The 15,718-nt window shown below is 42.9% G+C and overlaps 3 protein-coding genes across 3 annotated transcripts; 1 reads left to right on the forward strand and 2 right to left on the reverse strand.

Annotated features, from left to right (window-relative positions):
* Positions 1-4,588: 4,588 nt before the first annotated feature.
* On the reverse strand, positions 4,589-8,850 carry btc (betacellulin, epidermal growth factor family member). The gene is made up of 5 exons (XM_028418680.1): positions 8,518-8,850; positions 8,045-8,152; positions 6,654-6,771; positions 6,406-6,552; positions 4,589-5,945 (listed from the first exon to the last, which is right to left on the reverse strand). Exons 1-5 carry the CDS (start codon positions 8,555-8,557, stop codon positions 5,795-5,797), a joined length of 564 nt encoding a protein of 187 aa, XP_028274481.1. The 5' UTR covers positions 8,558-8,850; the 3' UTR covers positions 4,589-5,794.
* Positions 8,851-10,860: 2,010 nt separating this feature from the next.
* On the reverse strand, positions 10,861-11,565 carry gng10 (guanine nucleotide binding protein (G protein), gamma 10). The gene is made up of 3 exons (XM_028418128.1): positions 11,358-11,565; positions 11,099-11,226; positions 10,861-11,016 (listed from the first exon to the last, which is right to left on the reverse strand). Exons 1-2 carry the CDS (start codon positions 11,436-11,438, stop codon positions 11,101-11,103), a joined length of 207 nt encoding a protein of 68 aa, XP_028273929.1. The 5' UTR covers positions 11,439-11,565; the 3' UTR covers positions 10,861-11,016; positions 11,099-11,100.
* A 540-nt stretch (positions 11,566-12,105) lies between these two features.
* nxnl2 (nucleoredoxin like 2) lies at positions 12,106-13,757 on the forward strand. The gene is made up of 2 exons (XM_028418174.1): positions 12,106-12,692; positions 13,171-13,757. The coding sequence occupies exons 1-2, from the start codon at positions 12,391-12,393 to the stop codon at positions 13,337-13,339; spliced, it is 471 nt and encodes a 156-aa protein (XP_028273975.1). The 5' UTR covers positions 12,106-12,390; the 3' UTR covers positions 13,340-13,757.
* The last annotated feature ends 1,961 nt before the right edge of the window (positions 13,758-15,718 follow it).

The raw sequence follows: 15,718 nt of genomic DNA on the forward strand, positions 1-15,718 counted from the left end.
TTCATAACATTGAACACATTTTACAGGACAAACACCCAGAGAGGCAGCCGGAGAAATGCAGAACTCTCAACAAGACCGCAAAGAATCCTCATTGCACTCCTACAATAACAAACTCATGCTCATGTAACCGATTCAAATCAACACAAGGCCAATTGTATAATCCTAAATGAGGACCCGGTCAATCCTATTTCAAGAGGTGACGTCCTTTTTTCTATTTTATGAGAGTAGACAGTGTGTGTGTGTGTGTGTGGAGTACCTAGTGTGCCAAGGCTGGTATAATCATTTTTATAGGTAATAATAAGACGAGGGGACTGTCCTTGTTTTTATGAAAAATAAATCCTCTCCGCTGCTGATATATTACTGCGATGTGGCTCCACAACCCTCAGGAGGAAACCTTCAGATATCTTATAGTTCCACTTCTCATTATCCATGACCCACTGATTAGAGGGTTTGTATCTGTAACTCAGCTGAGACTTTCAAAGATTTAACTCTTTATCTAAACCCGGGGAGAAGCTTAAATGTGTCTGTCAGCACGGATTCATAATCACGCTGTGGTTTCCTGTTATTCCCGTTTTTTGGCCCCTCTGGCACTGTTTGTCTCATTGAGTGTCCGTCTCTCGCAATTACCAGCAACCTTGATGAATAAATCCTCATGAATGCACACATGAATTGTTGTTGTAGTAAATTATGCGACATCATTCCACACTGCATTATTTGGATGGTAATTGTCTCTGGATACAATAAGTGGTTAGGACACAGAAGCTTACAGGAAGCGCTGAGTTACGACTGTTTAACCTCTGTGTTTTATACCCATGATAAACAGATAAAGAACGTTCACTCCTCGTTTGTATTTCCGAAATAGCTCCTCAACGTCACCGCCGCTAAGTCACTCTGACGTCTGACAGGCGAGAGCTGCGCGGCCTCAGTGAGCCACTCTGGTTTTTTACTGCCAAACAAATGTTTAAAGATGGCAGCACGCGTTGTTTCTGCTGTTCAGTGCCACCATTTCTATATTATCAATTACAATCCAGCCAAACACGGATGTCTGTGCAAATGTCAACAAGTGCACAAGTTAATTTTCCAGATCTTGGTTTGATTTGACAGGACAGGACAGGTCATCTGTGAAGGTAAACATGTCAGCAGGCCAGCATCCATTTTCTGTGGATTCCTAATCATCCCTCAACAAACATTTGCTCTTTGTTTGTTTGTTCTGTGACAGGAAGAAACCCTCCGATATCTTCTTCAATCCCAGATACATGGCGTTCTGCTAATGGCTTCTGGAGCCTGGATCTTCTCATGACAGCAGGATGGGTTTACAGCAGGAGAAGATTGACAGCTGCTGTATTTACAGCCAGCCACATAAAAGCCCCGTGAGGGGCATGAGCCCATTTTCTGCTCCTGCCAGATATATATCACTTTAAATGAAAATAATAACGGTGCACTCTTAGAATGCGGCTCAACGTATCGCCCTTCTGATTCTAGCTCACTGTCACACTTGACAAAAGAACAGCACATCCTCAACAGGTGGATAAATACTGGATGGTTCAGGTGTTTCTGATGCCCTCCTGTCATCATATAATGCATGTTATACCCCACTCTGCCTTCAGACCTGCCTCTATTCTTGGTGAAATAGATTGTGTTGAAAACGTTCCTTTGTCCATGTTGACATGAAAGCAGTTGCTGCAGATTTGACGGCTGCACAGCCATGATGCGAATCTCCCGTTCCACCACGTCCAGAAGGTGTTCTACTTGACTGAACATACATCAACATGCAACATCAGTGAACCTGTCTCACCTAAGACAGTCCTCTCCTCTTGTTTTTCACGTTTCTCCTATGATGGCACTGCCCATCACTGGTTTTAAAGGTAGGGTAGGACGTCAGCCAGATTTCGGAAGTAAACACACGCCCCTTTCTCTCGGAGCTCACCCCGAAGCCACGCCTCCCAATCACATGGACGCGCATCACCTGAAGACGAGCTGCGGTCTGTGACTTCGGCCATCATGCACGTACCTCTCTGGTGAGCGCAGAGCAGGAAGAGAGTGACAACCAGCCAATACTCCGCGCAGGGTCCACCCGGAGGATTGGCTGATGTTTTTAGTGTTTTATAGCTTCCACAGATGATTCATATTCTTCGTTTTAAAGCGAAACTGTCGAACTAATCGGTTGCTATCGGATTGTAAAGAGAAGTTACACTAATTTAACAAAAAGTGCATCAGAATTTAATCTCCTACCCGACCTTTAAAGGGCCCAAAATGTCCCCCACACCATAACACCACCTCCACCACCCGCAGCCTGATAGGATGGATGCTTTTATCTTGTTTACACCAAGTTCTGAACCTTGGCGAGTCTGTGTGATTTGTATTGTTCTTGGCTGACAGTGAAGGTTGTAGGTGTGTTCAGAGGTGGTATCGTGCAAACCTTGTTTGTAATGAGTGGTTATTTGAGTTACTGTTGCCTTTCTGTCATCTCTTTGACCTCTGCTGCTGCTGCTCACTGCATATTTTCTCTTTTTCGGACCATTCTCTGTAAACTCTGGACATAGTTGTGCATGAAAATCTCAGTAGTTCAGCAGTTTTTGAGTCACTTCCGTCCCCTTTCTTCTCCATCCTGATGTTTGTTTTGATCTTCAGCAGGTTGTCTTCGCCACGTCTAGATGCCTGAATGCAGTTGCTGCCATGTGATTGGCTGACCTGTGTTAAGACGCCAACCTCTAGGGGCTAAGTGAGTCAACCTTTGCAGCAGAAATAAACACATTTACAGTCACAACCGCACATGTAGTGAATCTGCATTATAATTACATTAGGGCTCACACGTTTGCATAAAAAAGGTGTGACTCAGATCAAGAGCAGCCTGCTAATTCAGACACCATCTGTCCACTTCATCTCCGTTCGTGCCAGTCTCGAGGAATGCTTTATCCACCATCTTTGACACCCGCTGGCAGACGTTCAGGGTGAACAGCATCACTCACAACAACCAGATTTGTTGTTTTTTGGATTCATCTGCCTGATCACTAACAATGAACTTCTTCTGGTGTGTATAACTGAGGACATGCTGCAATAAGGAAACAAAAAAAATGTGAACAGGGTCTTTATGCAGGCAGCTAAATTCAATGTTTCCTACCAGGCTGCACGCTGGGCCAGCATGGAGGAAGAGGATGAGTGCATGAAGGCAGTGTTGTCCAGTTTCTGCTCACTGCAATCACTGTCTTTAATTACAGGAACCTAATTACATTTATTTAAGTTTTATGGTCCATAGTCACTGAATAAATGTTTAAAGAGCAGCTTATTAAAGCAATAAAGTCAACAAGCCATCATCACTGTTTATACTGATGATGATGTTGTGCTCTGCTGACCTCTAGTGGCTGCTAAACGAACTACACTAAACACAGGATTGTTATCAGGAGGATGACAGGCACGGCCCATTGACCCTGGCCCGCCTGTGTTTCAGCGTGCTGCTGACCCGTGTGTTGGAAGGCTCCTCCTCCCAGTCAGTCACAGCTGTCGGGGCCTGTGCACATTATGCCAGAGGAGACTGATGGAGCTGTCAGCTGTCACTGCTTCCAGTGAGCCCCGCAGCCACATTTCATCTGACAACAAGTGAGCCCTGTTTGAGTTTGCTGAGCTCCAAATCAAACATCTACAACGGTTTGGCTGGTATCTGTCTTTCTTATCAGCCTCCTGTCTCAGTCATGCAGGGACACACCCCTCATAATAGAAACTCCAGCATTCCACAGCTGTCACTCTGTGGAAGACAGCCGGGCACACAGGTCACCTGATATTAGGTCAAAGACCGAAGAATGAACAAAACTTTAGCAGCCAGCTAAGTAAAAAATTCTCCAGAGAAGCTCACTTTATGACAGTGTTATCAGTGTCTGTGTATTTTTGCTGGATTTTAATCAATTCTCCTCGTTGCTGGGACTTTTGAATTCATTATGAGAAAAAAACATCACATTGCAACAGAAGTCAGACACAAAACAGAATCCTCTGTGGAAGAAATATGAATTTGGCAGTCAAGTGTTTCTTTCTGTGTACGTAATTAAATTTAAGAAAAACTGAACACTTTCAGTTATTAAAAAGTCTCTCTCTCTCTCTCTCTCTCTCTGTGCTGTCTGTCGATCAATAGCCCCGCTGTGGCTGAAGTGAAGCAGTGATACAGTGGGAAGCACTCAGAATCCTAATCTGTTGTGTTGTTTCAGATTAGGATTAAAAGACTCTGAGATGTTTGTCAACAGTGATGGAGCAGACCATGTGGTTTTATTTACATGCTTGTGTGTCTGTGTGTGAACCAATCAGCGGCCTCTGAGGAACAACAGCAGTTAAATAGGCGTTATTGAAGCGATCTGATTGGTTGTGGCAATGTGACATAATATTAGTTCTGAGGTGAATGCACATATATATATATGTAGTACTGGGTTCTGATTGGGATCAGGTGTGTCTGAATAAAAGCCTGTTGCTATGCAGAACCGACCGTTGCTATGGATGCATTGTTCTCGTCACCGTGGAGACTGAGTTCTACAGGGCCGTTATAGCCCAATATATGTTTTGTGGAGAAAAAAAAAAGATTAACACAAACACAACACGGGTCATGTTACATTTAAAACAGATCGTTATATTTGTAAGACAGGTTCCTGTTCTTCCCGCACAATGCATGTAAAGACCATGATGCATTGTGGGATACATTGAGGGCCCTATATGGAGTCTATAATTCCTCACTACACATTCAGACAGCACTACAAAATGGTGACGGCTGCAGACATTAAACCGGTGAAGACGTTATAGCCTGGCCCGTTTCTTCGTGCCGTAAAGTGACACAGTGATATAATGTAAATGAACATATGCACAGTAGAAGCATTTAATGATGACTGAAACAGCAGGAGGAGCCTCCAGTGACATTTCTCCTCTCTCACTTCAGACTACAGTTAGGGTTAACACTCACAGTGAAATACCCCCAACCCCCACCTCCCTCCCCTCCACCCATGAAAGCATCAAGCTGGTGGTGTGTAAGCTGTTTCATACCGTACAGTGAAGCACTTTCACCTCAGCCGAGCCTCCACACACAGCCTCAGCTGTCCTGCCTCTGCAGCGTTCAGACTGCTCAGAGGCAAATATACAGATAAAAAAAGAAAACGTCTCCAGCACAAGTTCCCTCTGTCCTCCTCCAACCCAGGAGAACTCAAACTATGCATAAGGTCTCTTCTTGCATTGCTGATGTTGGCCAGTAACAATATTCTGTGTGAGCTTAACATGGAGTGAAACAAAAGGATGATACTGCTACCTGACATCACATCTTTCTACACATTTCATGGTGTGTTTACGTTTGTATCGTGTCCCTAAAGTGAACATGGAGTTGTGCTATCGCCTTACAGTCCTCTCCTCTTGTTTTCCGGTGTCCTTGTGTCTCTCACATAGGCCCGATCAACTGTTATCCCCGGCTGCCAGCTGGTGTCACAGCTTTTTCCAACATAGCAACCATTATTTAGTGCTGCACACAGCAGTGAAGGAGTGCCTGTTGCTCTGCAGCACTGAGGGGACGATTTAAAACAAAAAAAAAAGCCTTCCCAGCAGCACGATAGCATCTGAACCCTCCCCTCCAACTCGTGTTTATCATAAATCCAGGAAGTCTTTGTTCTGAAGCTTCTTTTAGGCACACTTTTATCCAGAAATGTCCTTCCTTTGAGGCCTCTGTGCCACCTGGGTACCTCCTACAGCTCGCTGCTGTCGCTGTGAGACAAAAAGCAGCAGCTGTCCCCCCTCAGTGTATAAACAATTCCAGGACTGGTGGATGTGCGAGTGTTCAAACAGAGTTGGTATGCGGTGGCTCTGCGGAGTCTGATGTGGAGGTTGTGTGTGTGGCACTGGTGTCCATCATGCTCAGCTTCTCCGTCCCATTCCTCGGTTCCTCGTCCCTTCGTCTTCGCCTCTGCCGACACATTCTGCACCTACGACTGAGGGAGAAACCGTTGTGGTGCAATCAGGAGCCAAAATATAAAACCACTGACACTTATTATTAGGTTTGTAAATATGCAGATAAAAGGTGCAAGGCCACTTCTCACTGTTGACATTGTCATGTGTTGCCAGAGCTGCCTGATTGGTCTGAACCACATGTGGTTCGGCTGCAACCACATAGCTTGAAGCCTTGCAAGATGCATTTGTGGTTTAGGTTAGCACCCTCTGGTGGCCATGTGGATAAGTGCATGCAGGTGTCTAAGATGGGCTCATAAACCAAATGATTAAATAATTAATGAGCTTTTTTTTTCCACACTAGCTATGGAGAGACTAAAATACAACCATTGAATGGGATGATAACACAACTGATAAAGAATAGATCTTTGTTATCAACCTGTAAAGGTGTTTGCTAGCTGAAAGTGAAACTGTTCCTCTAATAATCCACGTGTAAAGACTTACTGTGAACAGAAGCAGATGAAAACAATGAGGGTAATGAGGAGAACAAGTCCTGCTATGGTGCAGACGATTATGACTTTTCTCTTCTCTCCTTTCTGCCAGTCCAGATCCACATATTCACACCTGGAACCGACGTACCCGTGCTGACACCTGAGACACACACAAAAAAACAACAGAGTATGTTTTACATGGTTTATCCCGGCAGACATCTGTCTGTATGTCTTGTGCAGTTTACAGTAACATCGTCTCACCTGCAGGACGGTGCATTCTGTTCTTTAATGTAACGACACTCCCCGTGGACGCAGTAGTGCGTCAGTTCCTCAGGACACTGCGAGAAGTGGCCGTTCCACCGTCCTGTATCTGTCGTGTCTGCAGGAGGGAAAAGATGGCGGCATGAGGGCAATGATGAGCAGTGAGACAGCAGTTTTAAGTAAGGAAATAATATAATGTTATATTTTCTTTTATACGTCTGCTTTATGACATCATCTCGAGAGAATCTCTTGTTGTTGTTGTTGTTAGCAACTTAGCAGCTATAGGCTGTAGAATTGGCTTGCATCACATATAAGCAGTCAGTACCTAAAATCACATTGACACCCGTGTCTGTGGTTTAATTTTTTTGTATAAACATATTTATTTAGATTATTTAGACTACAATAATTGGTGATTAGCGTCAGACTTGTGTAAAGGAACAGCTCTCCCAGAGAAAGCGAATGAGCTGTCTGTCACAGTTTTCTATTTCTGTGGCTGTCACGTTCTGTCAGCTTGCTTCTTAGACGAACACCCTCACCTTCTGGCATGGTCTGATGGTATAAATAGACTGTTGGCAATTTGAGCTAGAGATGAGGGCCTGGACCATTTGGTTCCAGAAAGTTTTCAGGTCTCATTAGCCACCTGTCTCAATTAATAAGAGTTTTTTGCATGTGGTGATTCCCTGTTTACCTCCTCTTCCTCTTCCTCCTCCTCCTCCTCCTCCCTTCTCTCTCGAAACTGAAAACACGCCCTGACACAGCTGCTGTTGGCCATAACACTGAACCTCTGACCACCAGTTTCACAAAGCACTCCTTATAAAGCTGCCGCTATCTTTGAAACGAGCTTGTAAAACAATACTGGTGGCCAGGTGACATCAATAGGAGCGCTTCACTTGTTAAAGTGAAACACGAGACCCGGCCTGCTGCCATGACCTCTGTGCTGAAAGGAAAAAAAAAATCTCAAGTTACAACGTTTGAAGACGTAGTTTGGGAAGTGAGGAAGCTGATACTACACTCACGTTCGTTAGCTATGAAGCTAAAGCTGCTAGCCTAACATGAACAGAGGGGAAACAGCACCTCACATGTACTCATTGACATGCTGTATCTCAATATATTTCCAGGAATGTTTCATATGTCTGAGCATGTGTTCCTAACCCTTCCTCACACATAGTCCTGATTAATCGGCCACATCTTAAGTCTTACAAACTCTGCAGTGATTTTCCCGTCTTGGCAGTGTTTATGTAATTACTCTTGCTGCCAGAAGGGGGAGACAACGGCTGTGTACTGTGGCTTTAAAGACTTTACTGTCTTTTCCTGTGTCCATTCAGCCATTAAACCTGTAATCAACCACTAACACCCCCCCCCCCCCCCCCCATAAACCTCTGCATATTTACGTGTGCAATTGTTTCCGTTGCCGTGGCGATGACAGTGGGGCACAGTTCGATTGGCAGACTCCTCGGTGGCATTCCACTCTGCCAGACAGTATTTGCATAAGGCCAGAGCTGCAGCCAGAAACACAAACAAAAAGCCAATCACACACACACACACACATGCACAATGAGCACACACCTTCCACTCACAGGATCTGTATACTCTAAACATGGTTTTGACAGTGATTAGCATGTATTGCTCTTCATTCAATCATTAACCAGAACAGAATTTTACTGTACAAATATGCTTCATTTGGCTGCATTAGTTAGATCAGTGTGGAATTAACTCTGTGTTTCCCCTGAGGAACAAAAAACTGTCAGAAGAAAACATCACTTTAATGCATCTGTATGAGGCTTTCAGACTCTAATGAGCTAAATTTAGCCTCCTGCTTACAACTAATGAGAGCTACAGATGGCAAATCAACAGTGCTTCTCACCTGTTACTATTCCTACATAGACTCTGTACACCGTGGCCATCTCCTCACTTGATAAAAGTGCTCATCCGACGCATGAAGGCTCAGCCTCATTGACAAACAGCAGTCGGACTGGATCCGTCTTTTCTCAGAGGTCAATGACCTTTGGAAAACGCGTGGACGAGCTGTAGAAGTTTCCCCGTGGCGTGGCGTGTTGTGGTTCTTCATTGATGGCGGTTAAGTTCATATCAGCCTGGAAAGCTTGAGGCTATAAACACACACACACACACTCTCTCTGGACTGTGACTGGACCCGACTGCAGTGTGTGAGAATAGAAAAAAAAAGGGGAGGGGTGGCACTGAAACCTAACTCTGCTCTCTGCTGCCCGCCCACACCTTTAAAGGAAAAGACGCCTCCATTCAAGCTATTCAGGTTGTTTCCTCTTCAAAGGAACAAGCGCACCTTTATACCTGCTGCTGCCTGTCTTAAGAATGGCAGGTGGAGCATTCATTCACAACAACAACAACACTGCACCGCAAGTATTTCCCACTGCATTGTGTTACGTCTGTGTGTGTGTAAGGTCCGGACTACAACCTGCAGAGACCGAAGAGAGCTAAATGTGAAAGTTCAAATGTGTACAAAGACTTTTTATTTCCAGTTGGTGCTGCTTCCACTTCACTGCCTTTTACTCCACAAATCTCTAATGTTAAGGCTAAGCCCTTAAATACACTGCATATGTACAGATTAAAGCACAAAACAGCCCAATCCCATCCAATAGAATGAAGTTTACTCACTAATGCATCACTAATAATGTTAGAGTAACAGTAAAGCATTTATTTCACTATATAGTTATAATGGGTCTTTGCCGTTTAGAGGATTGTCAATTTATGTTTTAAGTAGCTTCTTTACTAAAATATATATACTATATATATTTATATTAGGTTAAAGAATTCTTAAAACTGCTGAATATGTTTGTGTTTTTAATCCCGGCCAGCAGATGGCAGAATTTGAAACATTTCATTGGCTTATTTTGTTAAAGGTAGGGTAGGAGATTTTAAAACTCAGTGAGAGTCAGCCAGATTTCCAAAGTAAACACACGCCCCTTTCTCTCGGAGCTCACCCTGAAGCCACGCCTCCCAATCACATGGACGCGCATCACCTGAAGACGAGCTGCGTTCTGTGACTTCGGCCATCATGCATGTACCTCTCTGGTGTGCACAGAGCAGGAAGAGTGACAACTAGCCAATACTCCGCACAGGGTCCACCCGGAGGATTGGCTGATGTTTTTAGTGTTTTATATCTTCCACAGATGATTCATATTCTTCGTTTTAATGAGAAACTGCCGAACTAATCGGTTGCTATCGGATAAAGAGAAGTCACACTAATTTAACAAAAAGTGCATCAGGATGAAATCTTCTACCTGACCTTTAACTACAGGGTTAGCCTCTCCCGTGCTCTTGCTATGGGCAATCATTAAGGAGGAACAGGACCTAAAGAGTTAAATAAATAAATGCTGCTTATTGCACATAAAATAATCTGTACTGTTCCTTCTGCTGTCTCACTGTGAGAAATACAAGATTACATACAGTGTCTGACAGCTGCAGTTCCTCCAGTGGCCACTAGAGTCTGTCTCTGAAATGTAATTTTCTTAGAACTCTATAATAAAACATCCAACTTAACAGCAGAAATAATAATCTCATATATGATATTTGTACCACATAAAAAGCAACAGGTGCTAAAAGTAAGAAACACACCAGGCTGTGTCAGTGTGGCTCATGCTGGAACAAAGGCTGTGAGTGAAGGAGGCATTAAAGTGGGGGCAACAATTGAGACTCGTCCATCGAAAGTGCTCATACAGGAAAAGGAAGTGATAAAATAGAGATCTGACTCATGACTGGCCAGACCTCTTTTGGGCTGATCTAGTCTTTTCCTCAGACAGTTGTCACATATCTAAAATGTAAATTCAAAAAAATACAGAACATATAAATAAATTAAATAAGTGAGCCACATGCAAATATATATATAGGACGACATGATTCATGTGTCTAATCCACCTCCCACACTGTGCTGATTCATATTTTATTTCGAATTTCAGCTTTGATTTGTTCAGAAAAGGTTAAAAAAAAGGATGAAAGTTCTCCTCAGGCTGAGTGCTGCTCTGTGTTTGTGCAGTGTGGAACAGGAAGACTCCGTTTCCTCTCTCTGTCTGTGCTCCTAACTTAGACTGAACATCAGGAAGCTCCGACGCCATGACATTCCAAGGCATAATTTAGAGCCTGGCTACAAACATCCGCTCTGATAACCACACTGCTACGCAGCAATAAACCCTTTCAAATGGATTTTAATTCAAACAATGATAAGCCAAGGTTACAAAAATGCCCTTTATTTGTGTGGCTTGTTGTTAAACAAAACATTTAATAAAATAAAATAGCTGCAAAAATGTATTTTCTTACAAAAACATGACGTTAAAATCATAAAAAAGTCCTTTTCTTCTGCATCAGTCATTTTTCCTTTTGTCTTCCTCTGAAAAAAGATGTGTGTTTTTGTCATTCAGCTACAATAACAGGTGTGCACGTCTAAACAAAGCCTGTATGTGGACTCTGACCTTCACACTACAGCGCAGGAGCGTGGCTCTCTGAAGGGGTTGCTGCCTGTGGGGACTCCCACCAACAGCGCGTCTTTTCCTGCATTCTGCAGGCAATACTGCTGCAGTTCTGCAGCCGCCTGGGACACCTGCAAGCACAACCGCAGGACTGTTACTGAAATAAGTGATTTAATTATAACAAAGCATTTATCAATATTTAGGAAGGACCCTCTGTGTTGTAACATAAGAAAGATAAGCTTTAAACTATCTCTTATTTTACCTTAATTCTCTCCACGCTGGCCTCAAGCTTCAGTTGTTCCACCAGCCGCCTCATGTTGGATAAATTAGAGTTAGAAGTCATGTTGGTGAGGGAAAAATCTCTTATAAAGCAGACAGTAAACGTCTCCTCAGTCTTTACACACAGCTCCACTAATGGGCAGTGAATGCCGGACGAGAGAGGAGCGGCCGAGTTTCTTTCCAAAAAATGACCTCAGTCCACTCCGCTGAAGAAACAAGGAGGATACAAGCTCACTCTGACCTTCCTGTAGTCTTTATCATAGAAAAACTTACTCAATATTTCTGTCACTTAGAAATAATGACTAATATTAGTATGTAATGCCACCCAATTTCTGTTTTATTTTTAATAATTTAAGTTGTTTATACTGTTTTATACATAATTATTTATACATACATGAGATATTGTATTGATTATTCTTCCTTATTCTTCTAATTCCCTATGTGTGTACTTGTGTTTAAATACGAAATATATATAATAGAAAATAAAACAATTAAATAATTAAACATTTTTTTTATAAATTATACATTCAGAAGAATTTATGTATGTTTTGGTGAATAAATAAATTGAAAAACATAAACAGTACATTTTTATCTTTCTTTTGTTGACTGCTGGGTAGATTGTTATCTTTTTAAATACATGGAGCCAGACAAGTCGGCTTTGCGCATGTGCCAGACTGGGCTGCCGTAAAGTGTCGCGACACGTCGTGCAGCGAGCGGAGTAGCATCTTGCTAGCAGCGGGCTGTGGGAATGCCCTGTGTGAAACCCACGTGGCTAATGAACTACAACAGGCTTCTTGGCTCCTCATTGGTCCGCAGGTGATTATCAGGATTGGCTGTAAGTAGCTTGTGCGGAAAAGGTAAACATTACGGGAACCTTCCACTGAGAAGCGACACTTCACCACCAGCGTCGAGGTGTTTAAGTTTAACCGCTAACATGAGCTAAAACTCGGTGCGTGTTAGCCGTCAACCCTCCGGTACTGTTTACCGTGAAGTGTGTGTCTGAGACTTGGGCAGACATGGTGGAGGTCTTCGCCGGGCGGACACTCCTGAATAAAGACGGGGATTTTGTTGATCCCGAAGAGGCGCTGAGGAACAAAGTGGTCGGGATTTACTTCTCTGCGGGATGGTGTCCTCCGTGTCGCGACTTCACGCCCATTCTGTGTGATTTTTACACGGAACTGGTGGAAGAGAGCGAACCACCTGCTCAGTTTGAGATAGTTTTTGTCTCTTCTGACAAGTCGACGGACGACATGGTGGAATATTATCACGACATGCACGGAGACTGGCTGGCTCTGCCCTGGACGGACGACTACAAACAGTAAGGAGCCACACACACACACACACACACACACAGCTGCTGTTCACTTTTCTTTATGTTGTGAGACGGTCTGTGCGGAGAATTAGGCTGCGCTTATGTAAACTGCTTCTGAGGGGTCACCCTGTCAGGGATTACTGGGTTTAAGTGCAGGGCAGACAGTGTGTAACTTCGGAATGATCCTTTTAATTGTATTTGCTTTATCTGTGAACTTAAAGGCCATGTTGTGCATTTAAGCATTTATTATAGAGGCAACCAATATTATAATTAATCCTATTTATCATTATAAAATATCACAAACCAAAGCAGACTGAGACAGGGAAAGAAAATCATTTTCATTTATCAATTGTTCTCTTTATTATTAGGAAGGATAATCAATAAAAAGGGGGTCAAGACGTATGATGACCTGTCTGTGGTGTATTCATAAATTCTGCTGTGTATATAATACTGTGTCTGTGTGTGTCTCTCTTTTGTCTGTCAGTGAGTTAAAGCAGCGCTACAAGATCACAGCGGTGCCCAAACTGGTGATCGTGAAGGAAAACGGTGACGTTATCACAGACAAGGGCAGGAAACAGATCCGGGACCGAGGCCTGGCCTGCTTCAGGTCCTGGCTGGACGCCGCCGAGATCTTTCAGAACTTCAAGGGTTAGAAATTTAACAGCGCAACAGCGAAGAAATCACCTGTCAAAAAACAAGTTACGCTTCTTTTACACTTAAAATCACATCTCTGCTGATTTCTCGTCAAAGATTGGAGTTCCTAAACATGTTTCTAATGAAACCACCATCTGACGTAGTCGCAGACCTTAACCAAACATCCTATGCATTAAAGATAAACCTCAGGCCATGTTTAGTGAGATGTAGTTTCTCCTTTTATTTTGAAGTACACTGATGTAAGCTGGCGCACTGATCATGTAGATCATGTCCTTACAGAGAGCCTGCTTTTGTATATTTAAAAAAAAAAACCAGACCTGTAGTTCTATGGAGCTGCTTGTATATTTTTATATTTTGTTTTTTTGTTATGAGTTGGTAAAAAACCAGTTATTAATAAATAATAATATATAATAAGAATATGCTGTGATTTATGGTTTTATGTGGTGTTGTGGTGTCAATGAGTCCCATAAACAAACAAAACCCTGAGTCCCCTTTGCCTCATTAAGCAGCAGAAAGCCCACAGGATCTGTTTCCAGCATGCTGGCACCTTCACACTCCCTAATCGCCTGTTTAATTCCCGTGTGTGTGCAGACGCTGCTGTTATAATAACTGTGTATACACGAAGCATCCAGCAGCAGTGATGACATAATGATGAGCCTGCACAGGCCTCATCTCTTCAGGTCTTGACAGCTCTGTAACAGTGAATGAACCCCAACGAGAGACGAGAGTCTCAGGTCCGGTGCATCTACGCCGCCCTTCATCACAGCAATGAGTGTGTGTGTGTGTGTGTGTGTCATAAGATGCTGCAGGGAGATTCTTGCATCTCACAGAGGAAGATGATGTAACTCTTCAAGGTAAAATGAAGCTCAAGTGTCAGATTAGCATGTTAGAAAGAGGCGTGACACACTCACCAGACTTCAAAGTGAATATATGTATTCTGACACTCTGAACTTTATTGATCCAGTTTGCATCATTATTCCTGTGGGAGGCTTGTGTGATGAGCACAGCAGGGTGTAGTTCCGCGGTCTGCCATGTGAGGGCGCTGTGTAGTCACCTATGACGATACAACAGATCAATAATTCAGAGGATTTCACTGTAATAAGCTGCAGTTTGAGAGGATTTTCACATCTATTTGCCAAAGTTTTGGTCTTCCAAACTCTTGCTGGAGCAGAATGTCCAGCTGTTAAATATTTAAAGTGAAGAACTTGAGTGCTTATGGATTTCAGTGAAAGGAGAAGGAAGTTTTAAACAAGCTTACAGCAGCTGTGCTGTATTATTGATGTGTTATAATCCCATGAGGTGCACTGGAAGTCTTCGAAAGTGAGACCAAATGATGAGATGGATGGAAGTGTAATGCACAAATCATCATGATATGAGATACTGCTCAATTATTGTGATGTTTGATATGATAATGTATTCTTACATTCTCTCTTTATATGCATTTCAGTTTTCATTACTAACTGTAGTACATTGGTAATAGAGTCATTGAAATGTTATTGTTTGTATTTATTTGGTGCCTGCCGCCGGATACAGAGTCCCTCAGGTCATTTCAGATTAAGAGGTCGACTTTCACATTGAAACTTTTTTCTTTGCAGGCATTACAAATGAAAGGCGGCAGTGTTTCCCGCTGCTGTAACGGTGTCTTGAGTCAACTAACAAGGCTTCTTTATGTGTGAGGGGCAGGCAGGGGAAGGAAGGAGCGAGGAGGGAGGCGGAGAGCAGGCGGACCTGCACGCAGAGAGCGCCGGTGTCAATTCACAGCGATGGCGGACGGAACTTCCCCTCACAGCCTTCAGAATAAGCCAGAATAAGTTGTATTTTAAAGTTATTAAGAGTCATACGATGCCAGTATTCCCGAGTGTGGGTAAAAGTGTCGACACTAGCCACTAGTTATGATCCTAATCAACTACTACGTCTTAGAATTTGGTCAAATGTAGCTCATCGGTGTGCTAGCTAAATAGCAAGAAGTTAGCCAGGTGTACGAACCCAAGCTGTCAAGTTAGCTGCCAGATATTTACCTATAACAACAAACTGGCATGACAAATATGATCAGTTTTGTTATCAGGTCAAAAGTAGCATATTGTGAATGTGAAAAATGTGCTGCACAGCTATAATTTAATGAATGTATTGGTAGTTTGGTTAAATCAACTTGAGTTAGCATCGCTTAAAAACCGCTAGCTCAAATAGCCTAGCACGTAGCTGTTTTTAAAAGCAAACTAGTTGTTTTTTTGGCATTTTTGTACAGATTAAACAATGGAGTTATGTATTGTTAGTAAGTTTTGAGGTTAGTTATGCAGGTTATGTTCTTTTATATTACATACTGACTACATGCTAGCTAGGTTTATTAAGCTAACCGCTACCTAGCTAATTGGGAATGT

Source organism: Parambassis ranga, chromosome 12, assembly GCF_900634625.1.
Source record: "Parambassis ranga chromosome 12, fParRan2.1, whole genome shotgun sequence".
NCBI lineage: Eukaryota > Metazoa > Chordata > Actinopteri > Ambassidae > Parambassis > Parambassis ranga.